The following is a 20,610-nucleotide window of genomic DNA, read 5'->3' on the forward strand; positions in this document are numbered from 1 at the left end:
CGGATCGATATTGTTCAGAGAGGTCCCATTCAGATAGAGGACTTTAACTTCCCACAGAGCCAAACACACCGCCGTTTTACTAATGACAGATATTTAATAAGGACGAAAAATGGAGAAAAAATACGCAAATCATGGTTAGTGTATTCAAAATCATCAGATTCAGTTTTCTGTTTCTGCTGTACCCTATTTGGCAAGCGAAATCACAGTCTCACTGACTGGGGTTTCAGAATGTGGGAACGACTCACTCTCACACTCCAGGATCATGAGAAATCAAATGCACACCATTCCAACATGGACAGCTGGTGCGAGCTGGAGACGCGCGTAAGAACGCACAGTGCCATTGACAAAACATACCAAGAAATACAAATGCTGGAGAAGAAACACTGGAACAACGTCATGAAAAGGATAATTGCAATAGTCTGTCACCTTGCAGAACGAAACCTTTCTTTTTTTCCTCCGTCTGTCTCTGTCTTTTCATGCAGGTAGTGAGCTGTCCATGGTGCTGAAATGACGCGGAGCACTCATTATTTTTGTTGTTAATTTAAGTTGAGAATTTTGAATTTTTGATTTTTTGGCTGAATTTTGAAAACAAATCTGTAGAAAGTTGTTTCTCTTTTATTTCCGTTTCTCTGACCGAGAGAGTGCTCTGACCACAACTGGACAAAAATAACGCGGAGCACTCATTATTTTTGTTGTTAATTTAATTTGAGGGGATTGTAAGGGACAATAAAGTATCCATATCCTTATTTGTTGCAAACCAACCTGAATCCTCGCCTTTTCTGCTGAGTCCCGGTTTCTTGCCCTGGTTATGATTTTAACACTTGGTCACAATGTATCGTTTTACATGGGAAAATATGTGTGTCCTTGGGACGCATGGGTGACTTTACTGCGTTCTTTCAGCTTATAATGTGTCACGGACGCAGGACGCGTAGCTGGCAAACATAATTATGTTTATGTTTTATGTGGTAGGGCCCCATATTAAGTATTGAGACGGGCCCTCTGATGCCAAAGGCCGCCTCTGACAACACAAGAAATAATAGCTCAACATGAGCATTGGTACAGACCAGGCTTGAAGAACTTCTAGTTGGTCAGATTGAACCCTTATGGTAAGTTCATACCAAACAAGAAGCAAATTTTTGCATGGCATTACTCGCGCATAGACGACCACTTTGCAATTGGTGACTATTCGCCCCTCACAGCTGTGCTAACAGTTGGGCTATCTGACTGGAAACTGGTAACTGCTAACTTGGTTTGCCAAGTACAACTGATAGCTGAAATAAAGTGATGTAAACACGGTAAACATGGAGGCTCTGAAGCACCAAGACGGCAACAATCTTTCATTATTTTTTGTATTGTCACAGGAGCACATTACCGCTTCACTTCTTCCGTTGTTTACTTTCCAAAGTAAAAGACCAACTTAAATTACTCAGAGCATTTTGCTAAGAAGCAACTCAACAAAATAGCCTATACAGGTCACAGATACATATTTTAGGAACTTACCAGGTAGTGCTAATCTCAGAGCCCTCTCCATTTTTGATCCATCTCTGTGCAGTACTCACGTTAAGTAAAGGACCTCCAGGTGCACAAAGACGGCCAAAATGTGTGTCCTCTATCTCAGTAATGTCAGGAGAATCTCAACTAGATCTCAATACTGATAGGCTTTTGCAACACAGCGTCTCATGATTTTCTTGTTCAAGTTGTAAAATTCCAACTTGTGCATTTATGCAAATGTTGCATCTTGGCATCTATTTTGTGTCTTTGCATTGACTTTTTAAGTAATCTTGCAGTGTGAAATGCTAGCATCGCGTTGAGTGTGAACACACCATTAGGGCGTCAGCCATCGGGCCGAATGCAGAAGTGCCAAAAACTGCAGTTCCTCAAATGGCCTCCTGAGGCTAGCTCCAAAAGCAAGTAAATTCAAAAGTGTCCAACTTTATAGCAGAAATGAACCTGTTCACAGCTTAGTGCAAAAAAGCCACAGATGTCAATGGCAGAGACTGTGATTTATAGTTAAGCTTTGGATTTCACCCGTTGATGTCACCAATGAAACACTAGAGGGATGTGTTGTATTTGATCAGTCACGGTGTGTTTACATTCTCTCATATGCACGTACTTGGATCTGGAGTTACATCCAGGTAACTTTTATTTCTGAATAGGAGAATCGGCGTGTTTACATTCTTCCATCAACCGTAACAGAAAGGGGTGATTGTGGCAGCCTGGCAGGTTGTAGGTTTGCAGTGATGTGAGTAGATTTCTTTCTTTAACATCCTTTATGTTGTCTTCACCATCAACTGTCTCCTCTAGCATTACAAACTTGTAGGAGAAAACACAGCAAATGCCTCAATATTCTTGTAAAGGCACCAGGAATAGCATTTTTCATTGCTGTCAACTTGACTCTGTCAGTCTCATGAACATCACCCAAACATATATGCCGACTTTTTCCACTACTTACTTTAAATCAATTCCAGTTGTTTACTGTCAAGCGTTTGTGCCTGTTCTGTATCTTCCTGCCTGCGTGTGGTCATTGCTGAGATCAAACAGACACTGCTACTCTCCCTACTGTACTCTCTGGATGGGATCCACGGATGCCAGTGTTGCAGAGTTAGAGGCCTGGGGCGAGACTCCAGCCAACCCACCAGAACATAACAATGCAAGGCAATGCTCCAATGGCTCCAGGCCCAGTGTCCCCCACTGTCCCTGTGCTGCTGACCCCACATATTTTATGGTTCTTAGGCGTTCAGTGGGCTGTCACGGCTCATTAGGAGCTTTAGAAATGAACTTGCACAGCAGACTCTCTCTGTGATTAATAAACATGGACAGAGAGAAAAAGCGAGACAGATAGGAATGGTTAGGGCAAAAGTTCACTGAAGAGACCGCATTCTGAGAAGTTTATAGTCTATAAATACACTTGATGCACACACACACACATATATATGTCAACTTTTTTACTGCTGTTGATTGTGATAGATATGTCGCCCTGTCATCAGCAGCTAAGAGAGTCATTATTCCGGGTCTAAGTGGAGTTTTAGCCAAGCTCCGGTTTCCGAGGCTAACAGGACTTAAGTTCTGCGGAAATCACTCACATTTGTTTATTTATATGTTTTCTTGCATGTGAATATTTGCTTCGTATTTGCTTTGTGACCACCCGTTCCCCTCCCCAATTCAGCTCACAGTCTAATGGTCTACCAGAGGTTATTTATAGGTTGCTGGACTGTGCCCCATAGCCCACCATGCCGCATACCAGACAAAACTGATGAACTCTGGAGATTGTTGGTGAACAGCCTGAGAGAATCCGCCCCTCTGCTTCTCTAAAGGGTGGCAGTGGTGTTTGAATTACTACCAAACACTTCCACAGAGTGAAAGTAGATGTTCTGCTTTTAACATCAGGAAACTGTGACTGTGGTAAAGCCTAGATGTAGTGTATAAACATGAACCCCTAAGATCTGCACCTCTAAGAATAATGGATTTGTGTTTGTTATTAGCTTAAAAGGCTTAAAAGTAAGACTGTTGATTTACATCACTGAAAATCCCCAAACTTTCCCCAAAACTCACCCACATTTAAATGGATGATTATACAGAGAGCTGTCTTATTTAAAGAATGGTCATTAAGTTGATGAATTAAGTGAAAATGCTGCATTGCCCTAACAGGTCTCTGATGTCAAAAGAAATATCTTCTCTTGGCGTTTACATCAACCACAGCTGTGTTTCCCGTGCCTCTGCTCTTCCCCTCCATTTCCACTTTGTCCCACAACACAGTCATCAAGTCTGATCTCATGGTAGCTCGTAGGAGGCCATCATTGCTGTTTGGTAAAAGGAAGTTCCCATGGCGATGGGGTCATTGCATGCTATAAATATGTCGACCGCAGCATGTAAGCCGGTCAAAGAGCAGGTGAGGACGCCTGCTCAGAGTAGCAGTGAGAATTTGTCTAGAATTGTTCCCAGGCTTTCTGTTACAGAGGCTGGACGAGGCAGAAAATACCCAGCTTACAAAGTTACTAGTGTAGGGTAGCGGTAGGCAACCTGCGGCTCCAGAGCAGCATGTGTCTCTTTGGCCTCTCTCTAGTGGCTCCCTGTGGCTTTGACACACACAAAAAAAATGTAAATGAATAACCTTAATTTTTTAAAAACATTTTTATTTTCATTTATTATTGTTGTTGGGCGATAGTGACTCTAACATTCCCCCATTGTAAAAATGTGTATCTTATAAAACTGGTAATGATAAAAAAATCTATTTTAACATTTTGTCTACTAAGATTTGAAGCTGATGGCAGTGCTAAAAATTTAAGGGATTGTCAAAGCTGTAAAAAGTCATCCTGAGCTGAACATGAATGTCTGTTGAAGTGGTGGTCCAACCCTAAATCAACACTAGTAACATGGATAAAGAAGGCTTGTATCTGAGAGCTCTAAAGATTTGACTCAATAAAACATGAGGCACACTGAATTGGTTTGTTTTATATATATATATTTCATGAGGCCTATCTCTCCCCTGTCTCAAATGACTATGGATTTTCAAACCCTGTTTAACAGACTGTAATGGCCACTCCTCTTGACATTCGCACACATACACACCCGCCTTAAATCCTCTGACAGTGGGCGTGGAGGTTATTTCTTATTATACTTATTCTGCTCATGAATAAGTAAATAGGAGGCCTAAGACACACTCACCCACTTACCAGATACATACTAAGACACATGCACCTGCTCCTGGATGGCCCCTGGTTATGTACACACGCACAAATACACACACGTCCACACCCAGCAACACACACACACACACACACACCGATTCCCAGTCTCCTCCCTTTCAACACCCATCGTCTTTGTCCTGATTGCAGCTCCAGGGGGCTGACAGTTAGGTGAGATGGCACTGCATGGCTAATGTCTTAGCAATCTATTCACACTGCAAGGTAATGGTGCACAATATTACTTTTTTTTTCTCTCCAAAGTATCACAGTCTTATGTAGACATGGCTTTCTTTATCATTATGCTGAGTGTTGGGGCATAAGTTATACTTGTGAGAGCTCATATTCTGTGAATCAAATTGTGTGTAGTGTTCTTACACATCACCATTTTAAAGCTTGCTCCATACACTGTGTTGTACAGAAGTTATTCATTTATTTCTATGTGACCTTTCTCAGTGAGGTCAGTGAAAGGTCTGAGGAACCTGTTCAATAATTAAAGGGGGTTTTATCTCTAATGCAGAGGCTCTCAGTGTCCGCAAACCACTCTCTTCAGAGGTGTTGAGTGATGGCTGTGGAAATGGGAAATGAGAGTTGTTGTTTTAAATGCTCCAGCTGTAAGGGGTACTGTGGCTGCTGGTGTTTTGATTCTGATGAGTACACTCTACATAGTGGTAAAGTGACAAACACTAATCATGCATTAAATGTGGTGTTTTGATAAATAATGTAATATTCATCTTGAGCTTCCGTCTATCTCTGAGTCATGTCTCCGTCTCTCTCTTTGTCTTTCTCTCTACTTTGTACACAGATTAGTAAACTTCCGTGTTGCTAACATTCACAGACAGAGAGGAAAGGAATGGGATATGATTGCAGGTGAAAAAGTGGAGGAAGTCTTCAGCTGAACGAGAACATAGATGGTGAGATGTTATTCCCAAAATTGTATTTGAACCATAAGATGTATAAAAAAAACTGCACCTAGCCACAGTGACATCACCCAATGGTTTGTGGACTCCCGTTTTAAAGCCTTGGCATTTAGTTTGGCATTTTGGCCATTGCCATCTTGGATTTTTGGAGCCAGAAGTGACTATATTTGGATGAGCAGGTGTAGATAAAGATAACTGTAGCTGTTAGCTTGGTTAGCAAGGTGCATTTACAGTTATGCTTAACTCTGATAATGCTAATGCTAAAACCATTAAAGCCATTAGAACAAACTGTGCTCCCTTGAAAATATTGGACTCTTTAGAGGGTCTTTTAGTACAACAGATCTCGGAACAGGTGACCAAAATGTTACAGTTAACTTTCATGAACTGAGCACACACTGAAATAGCAACAGCTACGGCTACACCTGTACTCTGTGAATCTGAGGTTACGCCATGGTTACTTCACCTAACCAGCGTTATTGCAGTGATAGAGACTTGCCAACAGATGGCACCCATGTGTCACTGAAAGCGACCACGCCATTAAATATGCCCGAATTCAAGCCTTATTAACATTTAAATGGGTGAGTTATATAAAAATTCACACACACACGCCCACCGCAGTTTTCATGTGGCCAAAACCATTTCTTTGTACCAGGCTGTTAACATGTTTATTTCTGCTGTAAAGTTGGACATTTTAACATGGGGGTCTATGTGGATTGACTTGCTCTTGAAGTCTGTCTCAAGTGACCCAAGTCAGCCTCATTAGAGGAACTCCAGTTTTTTGGCACTTGTACATTGGCTTCATTTTTCAGCCCCAGAGGTTGCTGCTTGTTTTGAACCTTGAAAACTGCATTTAAAGTAGGGATGGGTCACGATTTTCGAATAATCGTTTTATTTTTGAAAAATCGATTTTTTAATGCGACTATTACTATTCGCCGTCTTATTTCCCGCCTTTATTTGACGTGCAATTCAGCTCCTAACTGAACGAGGGCAGTATAGGATTGCTACAGCGGTGTGAGATGGGCTACCAGCTAGTTTGATGCTCTTCTACAAACAGGAGAAACATGCAGAGACTACTACTCCGCAAGGAATGTCCGCAGTCATTCGGGCTTTCATAGTCGAGCACACTTCAGCGTTGTAGTTTCCTGTAAAAATGTCCATGAAAAATCCCCGCGATGTGAAAAATACATGCCGAGCAGTCACTGGTGCGCGGAGCTTTGCGCGCACAGGGCTTCCGTGGAGTCCGTTCCGCCCGAGTATGTTCGGGCATTTAATGATGAATGGATCTCTGTGTGCTCCGGGGGGGGGGGGGGGGGGGGGGGATTATTCGATTGTCGAATAGTTGCCATGATTTTCGAATACTGTTTTTGCTTGTGCTGCCCATCCCTAATTTAAAGGATAACGCTGGCAAGCTGGCAATATTAAATATACGTTGGGGTTGCAGCTATCAATTCTTTTAGTAATTGAGTATTCTGTCAATTATTCTGGTGATTAATAAAGTAATCAGATAAGAAATACAACATGTTTTCATTAAATTACTTTACCTTTATTTGCGGACAATAGTAATACATAAAAGAAAATAATAATTGTCTGAAATGAGAGAAATGAGCGAATATTTGTTTCCTTTTCAACAATTTTATTACTTCATTTGCAAAAACATTTGTCTGCAGTGTGCACACAGTTGAATCTGCTGCTAAACTCAGCTGCCTTCTCAGTTAAACATCGTGGAACCCTCTGCACAAAGCTGCCCAAGGTACAACTCTGTGACTCACTGAAAAAGAGTATAATAAATTGATATTTATTACCAGGCCTTCATAAAAATCAAACTTTAAATTCTTATGACAGGCTAGTTTAGACTCACTCACTGTGAGAGTGAGTGATTTAGTGCCACATGTGTGCTTGAGTGCATGAATGAGTGAGTAAGGGTTGCATGTGTGTTAATGTAAACGTGATGTTAACGTTATCTTGTTGTGTTGGGTCTGTTCGGGGAACTTGATGCATACACTGGATGTTTTCTACTCAGATGTTGTTGCATTGAGGATGTGCTATTGTGGTATGCTAACTCCGTTTTGCAACACACACACTGAACTATGTTTTCTTTTGATATGAACTTGTAATGATCCCACAGTCTTTACACTTTCTGTCGTGTCTCCTCTTTTTGTGTTGCTGTTTATTTGTCCCTCTTGCTCCACTGTTTTTCAATTGGTGCTATACATCAGCATTACAGCTACATACAACTGCGAAAGTAATGTGAGCTTGTTGTGTAGCAGATCATTTTGTTTTTTAAAAAAAGACTAATTTCTTAAAACACCCAGACACTGTTGTTTTTAGTCAGTAAATAGTGCATTTAAACTACAGTGTGTATGTCCATGGAAATGATGGAGCATGTCAGCCAGTGCAACAGTGAAAAAGAGCATCTTCTTGCCAGCTTAAATTCTTAAGATGTTCTCACCGCATCTTAACATTTATCTCAGCCTAAACCTAAGCTCTCTAAAACTCTTAACCTTGCACTATGCGCAGCTGGAAGCAGCTTTTACTCTTATTGAATGTTGATGTCTAACAAGAAACTCCTGCATCTTTAACCCTGTTCTGTTTCTTTCCTCAGAATATTTGCCATGCTACATGGGAAGGCTCTTAACTCCACCCTGCTCTTGCTCCTCATCCTCATCATCTTTGCCACAGTTCATGGTCGCTCCTACCCACGGTTTTCCCGCAATGACACTGAATTCCAGCACCTGGTGCTTCACCCAGACCCCTCTGTGGGGACGGTGTACGTGGGGGCCAGGGACCATCTCTTCCAGCTGGACGGATCAGATGGACTCCGGCTGGAGCAAGAGGAGACGACTGGTCCCGTGAGCGACAGCAAAGACTGCCTTCCCCCCGTCACTGAGTTCAACTGTCCTCAGGCCAGGAGAACTAGTAATCACAACAAATTACTCCTGGTAGATCCAAAGGCGTTTGAGCTGATCACCTGCGGCAGCATCCACCAGGGCACCTGCCAGAAACGCAGCCTTGCATCGATCAAGAAGGTTCTCTTCTCCACCGAGAGGCCCGTGGATACTCAGTATGTTGCGGCCAATGACCCCTCAGTTTCAACTGTGGGGCTGGTGGTGGGGCTTCGTGGCGGGGAAAGGACAGTGATGTATGTGGGTAGGGGTTACACCGCTAGCCATCCACCTATCTCTACTCGCCACCTTTCATCTGAACCAGTCTTTTCCTACGAGGAGACAGCTAAGCTGGCTGTGGCTGGGCGTCTGTCGGAATACGACCACCATTTTGTGATGGCGTTCACACGGCGCACATATGTGTACTTCTTGTTTTACCGCCGTGACATCAAGTCAGCATCAAGGGAGTACCGGACCTATGCTGCCAGAGTGTGCCTAGACGACACTTCCTACTATTCCTATGTGGAGGTCCCTCTTGTTTGCCGATCCCCTTCCTCTCCTTCCAAGACTTACAACCTGCTCCAGGCTGCCCAGGTACTTTCTTTCAAAATATTATCAGCACGAGTCCTTTGACGTACTTGTAGGGAGCAGCAGTTCAAAATATTGAATTTCCCAGTCATCAAAGTGTGTGAATTTCAAGTCCTGCTTTCAGAAATGTATGTTTTTTCCCACGCCTTTGTTGCAACAGGTGGGACAAGGTGCAGGCCGGGAAGGCGAGGATCTGCTGGGAGTCTACTCCACCCGCATCGGTTCCACAAACAACAATCCTTTGGATGCCTCAGCTCTGTGCGTTTACCCACTGGACGAGCTTGACAGACACATTGACTCCACCCGTGACCTCTGCTACACCCAGGACGGCCGGGTGGAGGGGAGAGGAGAGGTGGCCTACATAGAGTACGAGGTCAAGTCCAGCTGTGCCAACCTGCCCATGGTAAGGATAAAGTCAATGAAGGATGGGGGTTAAATGTGTTTGCGTTTTAGCATCAACATCGACCTGATGTTGAAGCTGACCTTTTCTCTGATGGAAGAAAAGCAAACATTTTGGAGCAATGGGCTTTTAAAACAATGATTTTGTCAATAATGTGCTCACATGAGACTCTCAAACTACTGTTTCTCTATGGTCCTCTTAGCAGAATTGCATGCTTTGATTTTTTTCTGCTTTGAATGCTTGTTACAGCCTTGAAATTGACCGTATAGTACGTGCATTAGGGCTATACATCATGATGAATTATTTCCTGCTGTCTTAATGTACCTTAAGTATATTGACTGAATTGGTTTCAGTGGTCACAAAAAATCAAAACAGAAACTACAGCAGAGTAACAAGGGATGACTGGATTGCAGAGATTAAGCTTAGTAACAGGATGAATGAAGGCATTGTAATGAGTCCCTCGTCGAAAAGCCCAAAGCTCCCAGATGCCCCAGGAGTAGCTTTGCCCAGCTGCAGCCCTCCAGTGACCCTCTCTGCTGCCCTGCAGCCGCTCAGGTCCTGCCAGCCCTCAGAACCATTTAATGGGATCGTTAGGGATCAATAAACCAAACTAACCCTGAATCAGCTGTGTTGCTGCTTAATGAGCTCTGACAAGGACGGATGGGAGTTTTTTTTTTTTTTTTAAACCCACTGATATAAGAGGACAGAGAGCGCAAGAGAGAGGAAAAAGGGAAACCGCAACATGGGAATAGAAAGACTGGCAGGGAATGAGAATAAAAGAATCTAGAGGAGATGCTGAAAGAAACACAGAGAGATGATTAAATGAAAAGAGGATATATTAGATCACAGTTCCTTTTGCAACAACGATAAGTCATCTTATTTTTTTTAATAAACTCTGAGTAGACTGAAAAAAAAATTTGTCCCTTTCTACTTCCTCCTTCAGGGCCAATTATCTGGAGCCAGAGCTGGGAGACTTACTGGAAAGCAGGATTTAGAGTGGTTGTTTTGCACAACCAAAAGAGCGAGTTGGCTGTGTCCGTATGAGTCTACTTTAATCTATGGTGCAATCCTCTTATGTTGAATTAAAATGATCCAAAGGCTCTGAGGCAATAGTAGGAAAGAATGGGCGATTTGTGAAAAGATGTGAGCACAGACTTGTCAGTCTGAAGCACAGTCAACAGTCTGAAGCTTAGTTCGACCTTTTTAAGGGAAGACACTACAGGTAAATAGAGTAAAATGTTTAATATATAGTTATCACCATGAAACTTCTTCATTTGATTACTCACAATAAGACAGTTTATTGTATTACAAGTTTTCTGAAATTTTATGTTTAGATATGCAAGTGAGACATTATCTAATTAAATGTGTGCTATGTACATTCCCTGACCAAAAATCTGAACATTGAAAAAATTAAGGTTTAAAATTCCTGTTTCATTTTGGTGACATATTAGAGTCAAAGGTTTGTACGGAAGGAATTTTGGTGGTGTTTTTTTTTTTATCTCTCCATAAATCAGAAAACACTGTCAACAGACATGAAAAATATTTTTGTTGCGATGTTTTTTTTGGAATAAAATGTTACATCAATCAGGCTATGAATGATATATGAACATACCCCTCTGAAGAAACCTTCAGAATATAGTTAGGAATAAAACTGTATGTGGGTGCAACTGAAGAGGAGATTTCTGTATCAGACTATGAGAAAAAAAAAGTTTGAGAAAATGGCCGTAAAAGACATGTATTGTAAAATTACATACATTGTTGGACCAAAAATAAGACACTACAGGTGAATAGGGTAAAAGTTCTGACTCATAGATATCACCATGAAACTTTCCTTGCAGATTTTTTTACCTTAAGACATAATTTTTTGGTATTACAAGTTTTCTGAAATGTTAAATCTAAATATGCAACTGAGGCATTATCTAATTAATCATGCAGTTTTGCATACATTCCCAAAGCAGAAATTTAAATTAAAAATAAACAACCAAATGTGTATTTTAGATGTTTTCTTTTCACTAGTGTGAAAAAAACATGTTATGAAGGTAGAATAACCTAAAATCTAAGAATTGACCACTGTGTAAAAAAGCTAGGTTTTCATCCGGGGTGTCTTGCCTTAAGGTCAATAGAAGTAAACGATACCATTAAAATGTTCTCCTTTGTATTAATTTAAGGACAAACCAGCTGACTTAAGTCTTTGTTGTGGTCATATGTTGTAGAATACCCTCAAGGCATATCCGTGTGGCTCCGACCACACCCCCAGTCCAATGGCAAGCCGGGCACCGCTGGAAGCTAAAGCTGTTTGGCACACCTCAGCTGCCCGTCTGACTGCTGTGGCTGTCAGCGTCAGAGACGGACACAGCATCGCCTTCCTCGGAGACTCCAAAGGGAATCTGCATAAGGTAGCTCATCCCACGTCCGACATACAGTACAGGCCAAAAGTTTGGACACACCTTCTCATTCAATGCGTTTTCTTTATTTTCATGACTATTTACATTGTAGATTCTCACTGAAGGCATCAAAACTATGAATGAACACATGTGGAGTTATGTACTTAACAAAAAAAGGTGAAATAACTGAAAACATGTTTTATATTCTAGTTTCTTCAAAATAGCCACCCTTTGCTCTGATTACTGCTTTGCACACTCTTGGCATTCTCTCCATGAGCTTCAAGAGGTAGTCACCTGAAATGGTTTTCCAACAGTCTTGAAGGAGTTCCCAGAGGTGTTTAGCACTTGTTGGCCCCTTTGCCTTCACTCTGCGGTCCAGCTCACCCCAAACCATCTGGATTGGGTTCAGGTCCGGTGACTGTGGAGGCCAGGTCATCTGCCGCAGCACTCCATCACTCTCCTTCTTGGTCAAATAGCCCTTACACAGCCTGGAGGTGTGTTTGGGGTCATTGTCCTGTTGAAAAATAAATGATCGTCCAACTAAACGCAAACCGGATGGGATGGCATGTCGCTGCAGGATGCTGTGGTAGCCATGCTGGTTCAGTGTGCCTTCAATTTTGAATAAATCCCCAACAGTGTCACCAGCAAAACACCCCCACACCATCACACCTCCTCCTCCATGCTTCACAGTGGGAACCAGGCATGTGGAATCCATCCGTTCACCTTTTCTGCGTCTCACAAAGACACGGCGGTTGGAACCAAAGATCTCAAATTTGGACTCATCAGACCAAAGCACAGATTTCCACTGGTCTAATGTCCATTCCTTGTGTTTCTTGGCCCAAACAAATCTCTTCTGCTTGGTGCCTCTCCTTAGCAGTGGTTTCCTAGCAGCTATTTGACCATGAAGGCCTGATTGGCGCAGTCTCCTCTTAACAGTTGTTCTAGAGATGGGTCTGCTGCTAGAACTCTGTGTGGCATTCATCTGGTCTCTGATCTGAGCTGCTGTTAACTTGCCATTTCTGAGGCTGGTGACTCGGATGAACTTATCCTCAGAAGCAGAGGTGACTCTTGGTCTTCCTTTCCTGGGTCGGTCCTCATGTGTGCCAGTTTCGTTGTAGTGCTTGATGGTTTTTGCGACTCCACTTGGGGACACATTTAAAGTTTTTGCAATTTTCCGGACTGACTGACCTTCATTTCTTAAAGTAATGATAGCCACTCGTTTTTCTTTAGTTAGCTGATTGGTTCTTGCCATAATATGAATTTTAACATTTGTCCAATAGGGCTGTCGGCTGTGTATTAACCTGACTTCTGCACAACACAACTGATGGTCCCAACCCCATTGATAAAGCAAGAAATTCCACTAATTAACCCTGATAAGGCACACCTGTGAAGTGGAAACCATTTCAGGTGACTACCTCTTGAAGCTCATGGAGAGAATGCCAAGAGTGTGCAAAGCAGTAATCAGAGCAAAGGGTGGCTATTTTGAAGAAACTAGAATATAAAACATGTTTTCAGTTATTTCACCTTTTTTTGTTAAGTACATAACTCCACATGTGTTCATTCATAGTTTTGATGCCTTCAGTGAGAATCTACAATGTAAATAGTCATGAAAATAAAGAAAACGCATTGAATGAGAAGGTGTGTCCAAACTTTTGGCCTGTACTGTACTTTGTGCCAGTTTCTGTAGTCCCTTCCTTAAGCCTGCCCCAGCATGCACTATAGGTGGGAGGCACCCTGGACGCATCACAGGTTTAACAGAGATCAGTGGGTTGTGGAAATATTTAAACAATTACCTAATTTCCTTTTAATTCAGTTTCCTAACTTTCCACTGTAGTCAATCACACCAGTAGAGCCTCTCTAATACTGTGATTCATACAGCCCTGCCCTTGTGGCTGTTGCTGCCTGATCCTTCTAAGGAGGTGTATGGATCATTTCCCAGGAAAGCGAACACACCTCGCACTACATGAAACAGTTGCAACCCGTTTGAGGGATTTTCTGTGCCAGTTCCCATATACTTCTACATCGCTTCACATCGCTTCACAACTACAGCCTGAAGATTCCAGTCATTCCAGCATTCACAGTTTTCCAACATACACAGACTAGCATACCACCATGACCGCACGCCTAATACATTTGCTTTTTGTTCTGTGCAGAATGTGATTATTGGAGACTAGTACTTGATGCATTTTTTAGCTAATGTTTTAAGGCATTGATACGTCTTCTGTGGTTTTTTGGAGGGTTTCTGGAATGTACTTTCCAAAAGCAGATTTTTGTATGAGTCTTGCCTTCTTTGTACTGCTTTTTACAGTAATGCCCAAAAACTGCTGTGTCTCACCACCTTTGAAACAACATCTGCATAGAGTTGATAGTCTCATGTTGGATGGTTGTAGACATAATACTGCTGTGAGGTATTCGGGTAGGTGGTTATCGTGCAGTAGGCCTGTTTTGTGGTGTATGTGTGTAGAGAGGGAGGGGGACACAGAGTCAGACATAGTGCTTTTAGGTAGCAGATCAAAGCAGCACTCCATATAGCCATCTGAAGTAAGCTATTGTAACAGGATTATCGTATCACAGCAGGACAAATTCCACAGCATCCAGATACAGGACTGTGTGTGTGTGTGTGTGTGTGTGTGTGTGTGTGTGTGTGTGTGTGTGTGTGTGCGCATGCGCAAGCCCACAGTTGATGCCCTGTTTTAGACTTCATACTAGTATATTTGCGATGGCTTAGCTGGGGACAAAATTAGTGTCTCCAACTTAATTTTAATACAGTTGCAGTCAATCCACATGTTAAATAACAACTGGTAGTGGTATCAACCATCTCAATTAAGCCTTGGCAAGATAGCAAACAAGTGTATGTCCCAAAATGTTGAACAATTTCTTCAAGGTTAGGTGAGGCCTGGTCTGTTTCAAAAGTGTCAAAAGTTGATCAACTCATATCTGGGGCAGCATGGTGGTCCAGTGGTTTGCACCGACACCTCACAGCAAGAGGATTCCTGGTTTGAAGCCAGCAGTAGAATGGGGCTCTTCTGTTGGGAGTTTGCATGTTCTCACCGTGTCTGCATTCCAGGTACTCCGACTTCTTCCCACAATCCAAAGACATGCAGTGTTGATTAACTGGTGACTCTAAACTGTCCATAGGTGTGAATGTGAGCATGAATGATGGTCTGTTTCTATGTGTCTGTCCTGTGATAGTCTGGTGACTTGTCCACGGTGTACCAGGCCTCTCGCCCACTGTCAGCTGGGATAGACTCCTGCACCTCCGCCAACTGTGCAAGGATAAGTGGTTACGGAAAATGAAAAAAAAAAATTAAATCAACTAATATCCTCCCCTTTGTCTACTTATCTCAATTTCCCATATACCTGTTGTACAGATATTGCATCTTCAATACAACATCACATCATCTACAAAATCTGACATGCAAAACAACAAACTGCATAAATGTTTCCAAGTCACCAGGCATTACAGAGCTACTTCCCATGCCATTATGTGTTGAGTGCATCCTCTTAATGGGACAACTGATTCTCCATTCAGTTAATAGTGATCAAGTGAGAGCCTTCTGGAAAGAGGCATGAAAAACTCTGCTAATCTCATTAACATGAGGTAACATGAGAGTTTGAAGGCCTGGGAATCACTTAAGCCAGAGGTGTCTTCCTGTGCTTCATATTAGATTTGACTGGGCTGTAATCACATTCACGGCCACTTCTGCTGCGATCCTGCACGTGTGATTTGATTTGCGATGGAGTTGTAAGCTGAAGAAGATATTCCTTTAGCATGATTTTCTTTTTTTTGTCAGCTCTTCATTTTAGTTTTGCAGTATGAGAAATGTAGCTATTGTCTAGCTAGTGATATTTGTTTTATACAGTACTGTACATGTCATACTCCGCAATTTCTAAAGCACCTGTTGTTTTTCTGGTGCACTTCTTCAGGTATATCTTGGCCGAGATGGTCAGGTGGAGGTATACGCGAACATGACGATCCAGCCCAACTCCCCCATTAACAGTGACCTTTTATTGGACCAGAATGGAGCACACATCTACATCATGACCAAAACCACTGTAAGTCTAAAGATGTAGTAATGCTGTTTTGTAGGTACATGTAACTTTCTGTTTTAAAAATTACACAGCATGAACTTCAGCAGATTATGTTAGCAAGTAAGCTTTCACAAGTTTTATCTTTGAACTACTCAACAGATGTATTAACAGCTGTACCTTTCTTGTTGCGTCTGTCCATTCAACCACTCACCCAGATGTCTCCATACATGGGACCGAACATGGCTTGTCATTCATTGTCAGACAATTTATCGTTTGTCAGAGTTTTTCAGGCTTAGATACTTCCTCAAGCTGTGTCCTTCACACACAAAAATAGGATAAAAGAATAAGAGGCAAAGAACATAAGAGAGAACAGAGAGGCCAGCTGGCTTTTGGGGTCAGAGGTCATAACCCCACTGTGATGGGTACAACAGTCAGCAGGAGGTTTAAGGTCTGACATAACAATGGTATTGATCAAAGAAAGTGGCCTCTATTGTGTTGGCACACTCCCTACAGAGTGCCTGTGTGTGTAGCCATAGATGCTGATAAATGGATGGGAAACTGCTAGTCTATACATTGCATGGCTTGTCTCACTTCTGGACCACTGGGCGTCATAATTTGAATGTAGAGCTGAAGCCTCAGGTTATATTTAATATTCATTAGTAGAAAACAAAAATAATTCTGATTACACGCTTCACAATTTCCATTAAACAACTGGTAGTATGTCATAAGCAGACTGGAGTTATCGTTTCAGACAGACATAATATTTTTGTGTAGGCAAAGCTAATGAACCACTATTTCTCTGGCGAATTAATGCTGACCCACATAAAGAGGCAAAACGTAAGAAGATTTATTCAAATCAACTGTAGCGACATTACTAAATGAAAGCAAGAAAATATAATGTTTATTTAGTAGTTGAATGCTCGGGTAAAAGCCAGTGGATGTTTAGATTAATTTACTCTCAATTGTCAAGATTACATTAAAGCTCAACAGACTCAACTAGCGTTATCATATCAAGCTAATGGAATACCAGTAACGTTACGCCTGTTTTAAATAGTTTGACATTATAAGCTAATGATAGATAACTAGCAGGGCTAGACCATAACATTAGCTGTAAGAGTGTTAATTCACAGTTTAGCTAACACACTGAAAAAGGCAAAAAGGTAAAGGAAATAACATAAAGGTATTATTATGGACCTTAACGCTGCCAGTAGTTTAAAAAAATGCATTGTTTAGTTAAACTCAGACTAGCTGACTAGAGGTGAAGTAGCTAACTAGCTTAGCTGTGCTAGCATTGTCAGGAATGCTAATGTTAGTTAACTAGTCAACTGTAATAACTAAGAGAATGGCTAGACTGCTTTTTCAGTCAGCCACACAAATAACTTGCACTTTACTGAATAACTACTTGAACTAACTAACTAACTAACTACTAAAGTTGAAGGGTCTGACACAATAAATCTATGGACAGCAACCATGGACCGTTACTCTGTGGCCACCAAATTTAGGAGCTTAGTGGACTGTGGGGCCAGTGCTTGATAATATTAGTGTCTATCCCTGAATATAATATATGTTTGCAAAGATATATTTTTTATTACGTTTATGTCTTTTCATTTATTGAAATGTCACAGCTAAGGAAGGCTGTGTGAAGTTACATTATGCTTAATGGCCTTTTCTGTCGCTATATTCTGCATAGATTTACATTTGGGCTATTGATAATGTACTTCAGCCACAAAATTCAGGGGATGAGTGGGCAGTTGGGCCAGTGGTTAAAAATATTAGTATCTGTCCCAGAAGTAACGTTAACATGACATTATTTGCCGGTAGATATCCAGCTAAGCTTGATAGCCCATTGGCTATCATGAAAGCAATTGGCATGAATTCATGAATAGAAGTCATTTAATATTGTTATGCAGTCTTTTTTTGCAAACAACAGAACAAAAAGTAAATAAATAAAGGAGCTACACAAAAGGTATCAAATAGTCTCAAAACAATCAAGAACTCTTCAGGATTTGGCAAAATAATTATGAAGTAATGATCCTTCTGCTTACTCGTTCAGTTTGTAATTACTTTGTTTTTGGCCATCAAGATAAATCCAAGGCACTCTGGTGAAAGTGTGAAATCCTTTTTAAGGTCTTTAGGCTTTATGCGGACTATAAGGTTATTGACCAACACACTGATTGATTGAGATGAGCAATCATTGCTTTATTCTTATTCATGCTGCAGAATTTGGCCCCTGAGTTTTTTTTTAAATAAAAGATATTGGTAGCACAGCATATTGGGATTTATTATTTTTAAAACCATGAAGGTGAATTTTTACCTTATTATACAGAAGAGGCCATAAAGGTGAAACTGAGAAGATTTTAACTAGTAGCATGTCTCTGGTATGTAGCTAATTACTGTCATTTTCAGGTAGAGAAGCGTCCGGTGGCAGAATGTGGAGATCACCTGGATTGTCAGTCCTGTCTGTCTGCCAAAGACCCCTACTGTGGCTGGTGTGTCCTGGAGGGACGGTGAGTCAGTGTACTTGTAACGGTGGGGCTACTGTAAATGCTCTCCTACATCCTTTCTTGTCTTTCTAAGTTTTCTGTGTTATTTCAGGTGCGGTCAGCGCTGGGAGTGCCAGCGAGGGTCCATGCAGGGCCAGTGGCTGTGGAGTTTCAACCAGATGCAACAGTGCCTCAGTATCCAGCACCTCAGCCTCTACAACATTAGTCGAGGGGAGAAAACTGATGTAATGCAGGGGGAAGAGTGGGGAACAGATGGGAGTAATGTACAATAGTAGTCTACTGTGTGCCAGCTGTAGTCTTGCCTGACTAACCATCTGAAACATTCGAGTTAAAGTTGTATGGTAATCTTTTAGCTCTTTAAAGATAAGAGTTAAACCCAGAATTGGTGGACACAGCACTTTTACATTAACAAGAATCAATTTCTGCTCACTTTCTTTCATCTTCCACCTTTCTTTTCTTTTCCTGATGTCCTTTTCCCATTTCTGTCTCCCTTCCTCAGATTACAGTGTCAGTAGAGGGACTCCCAAGCCTCTCAGAAGGAGAGGCTTACTCATGCTTCTTCCAGGACACCGAGGTTCCTGCCTCACTCACTAACACTGGTGTGATATGCTCCACTCCTGATGCCAGCAGTCTGCCCCCCATTGGTCATGGAGATGGTAAGTTTTTTTTTGTATTTGGTCAGCAGTTGTACCTAATGGTTAAACTTTGTGTCAGTATGTGCAAAACATACCAAGTAGGTTGCAATAAGAATTGTATTTTTTAAAAGCTGTAGTGCATGTCAAAAATTTGAAATTCATGACAGTGCCAAAGTAGCACTATGATGCTCTTAAGAATGACACAAAAGTTGGTCAGATAATTTGAAGCTGACATGTAACTGGTTTGTTGTGATGCAGAGTTTGTGATGGTGACCCTGTCACTGCGTTTCACAAATGTGACGGTAGCAGAGACAGAATTCACCTTCTACAACTGCAGCTTGGTCCAGCAGCTTTCTGGACGCAGGCCGTGAGTACATGCACACACATTTCATTGCCCAACATGATACATAGTATCAAATCAATCCAGCAAACTACATTATGTTTTAGCAGGTCTACCAAGGTGTTTTTTAGCTTGTGACCTCTGACATATTAGATGACTGAGACCGGTTAGATCTGGTGCATAACCAAAGACATTAATAGCTGTTTTGATAAACTCAGTATTCACAAATGTGTTACGTATCATTTGGTAGAAGTAATTGTATTTTTTGCTGTCGTTCGACATGTGGGAATACCACATGGAAACTAAGCAAGATGCCAAAAAGTGCAAGCAAAAGGAACAGCAACGTGTAGTTAATACAGTGTTCGGTTCTGAGAATGTGGGGAATGAGTTGTGAGAGTTGTCACATACGCTTTCTAATGTTTTTACTGCCACTAATTTTTATCATGATTTGTGCCTGTACCCCCGCTGTGTGCCCTGCTAGATGCCAAGGGTGTGTTAGCAGTCGCTGGGGGTGTAACTGGTGTATCCACCAGCATGTCTGCACACACAAACACACCTGCAGCCAAGGAGTCACCATCTACAACCAAAATGTGAGTCAACATCAAAGGGATACTTTGCTGATTTTTAACCAGGTCTGTTTCACTGCGGTGTGGGGAGTATGTGCAGATGAACTGAGTTTAAGGTGCTCCCCCTCCTGGAGCTCCTCTCTCATCTGACAAGCAAAGCAAAGTCATCCACTGAATGACTTGGTGGACTTCTGCTTATGGCATGGGGCCGGGAGTTCCCATCATTAAGCCAAACACTGTTCATTGGCACACACTGCCTATAATGCAGTGACATAGACCTGGTTGAAAATCAGCAAAGTTTCCCATTAAGTCTGAAAAGGAAGGCTTGTGATTGCATTGATAGATGCTTTAAAGATGTGTTGAGTCATGCTGTATGATCATTTTGGAGGAACTAACCATAAAGCTCTATCAACACCTCTTAAAAACTGAATATATCTGTATGTCCGAAGGTTGAATGTATTGAAGGGCTGTTGCATCAGACTTAGTTTTAGCAAGGCATACCTAATAAACTTGCAACTGAGTGTATGCTGTATAGTCAAGGTAAAACGCTGTGTGGAATATAAGCCATTGGTTTTTTTTTGTTTGGCTAAGCATTTATCATACTGTACATATTAGTCTGTGCGTGTGCCATGTGTTTGCTGTGTTTGGTGTAGTTTTCTGTTTTTCTGTTTGTCTTG

General features: G+C 41.7%; 1 protein-coding gene across 3 annotated transcripts in view; it reads left to right on the forward strand.

Annotated features, from left to right (window-relative positions):
* plxnb1a (plexin b1a) overlaps positions 1 to 20,610 on the forward strand; it is an 85,867-nt gene that overhangs the window by 36,667 nt on the left and 28,590 nt on the right. For 2 of the 3 annotated variants that reach the window (XM_033629341.2, XM_033629343.2), the window contains exons 2-10: positions 8,205 to 9,078; positions 9,233 to 9,475; positions 11,686 to 11,868; positions 15,784 to 15,912; positions 18,295 to 18,395; positions 18,484 to 18,616; positions 18,892 to 19,048; positions 19,286 to 19,394; positions 19,849 to 19,957. In XM_033629341.2, the coding sequence (XP_033485232.1) occupies positions 8,215 to 9,078; positions 9,233 to 9,475; positions 11,686 to 11,868; positions 15,784 to 15,912; positions 18,295 to 18,395; positions 18,484 to 18,616; positions 18,892 to 19,048; positions 19,286 to 19,394; positions 19,849 to 19,957 (2,028 nt within the window). In that variant the 5' untranslated portion in view covers positions 8,205 to 8,214. Of the gene's footprint in view, positions 1 to 5,487; positions 5,597 to 8,204; positions 9,079 to 9,232; positions 9,476 to 11,685; positions 11,869 to 15,783; positions 15,913 to 18,294; positions 18,396 to 18,483; positions 18,617 to 18,891; positions 19,049 to 19,285; positions 19,395 to 19,848; positions 19,958 to 20,610 lie in introns of all 3 variants that reach the window. The other variant, XM_033629342.2, reaches the window with a different exon arrangement.

Source organism: Epinephelus lanceolatus, chromosome 8 (assembly GCF_041903045.1).
Source record: "Epinephelus lanceolatus isolate andai-2023 chromosome 8, ASM4190304v1, whole genome shotgun sequence".
Lineage (NCBI taxonomy): Eukaryota > Metazoa > Chordata > Actinopteri > Perciformes > Serranidae > Epinephelus > Epinephelus lanceolatus.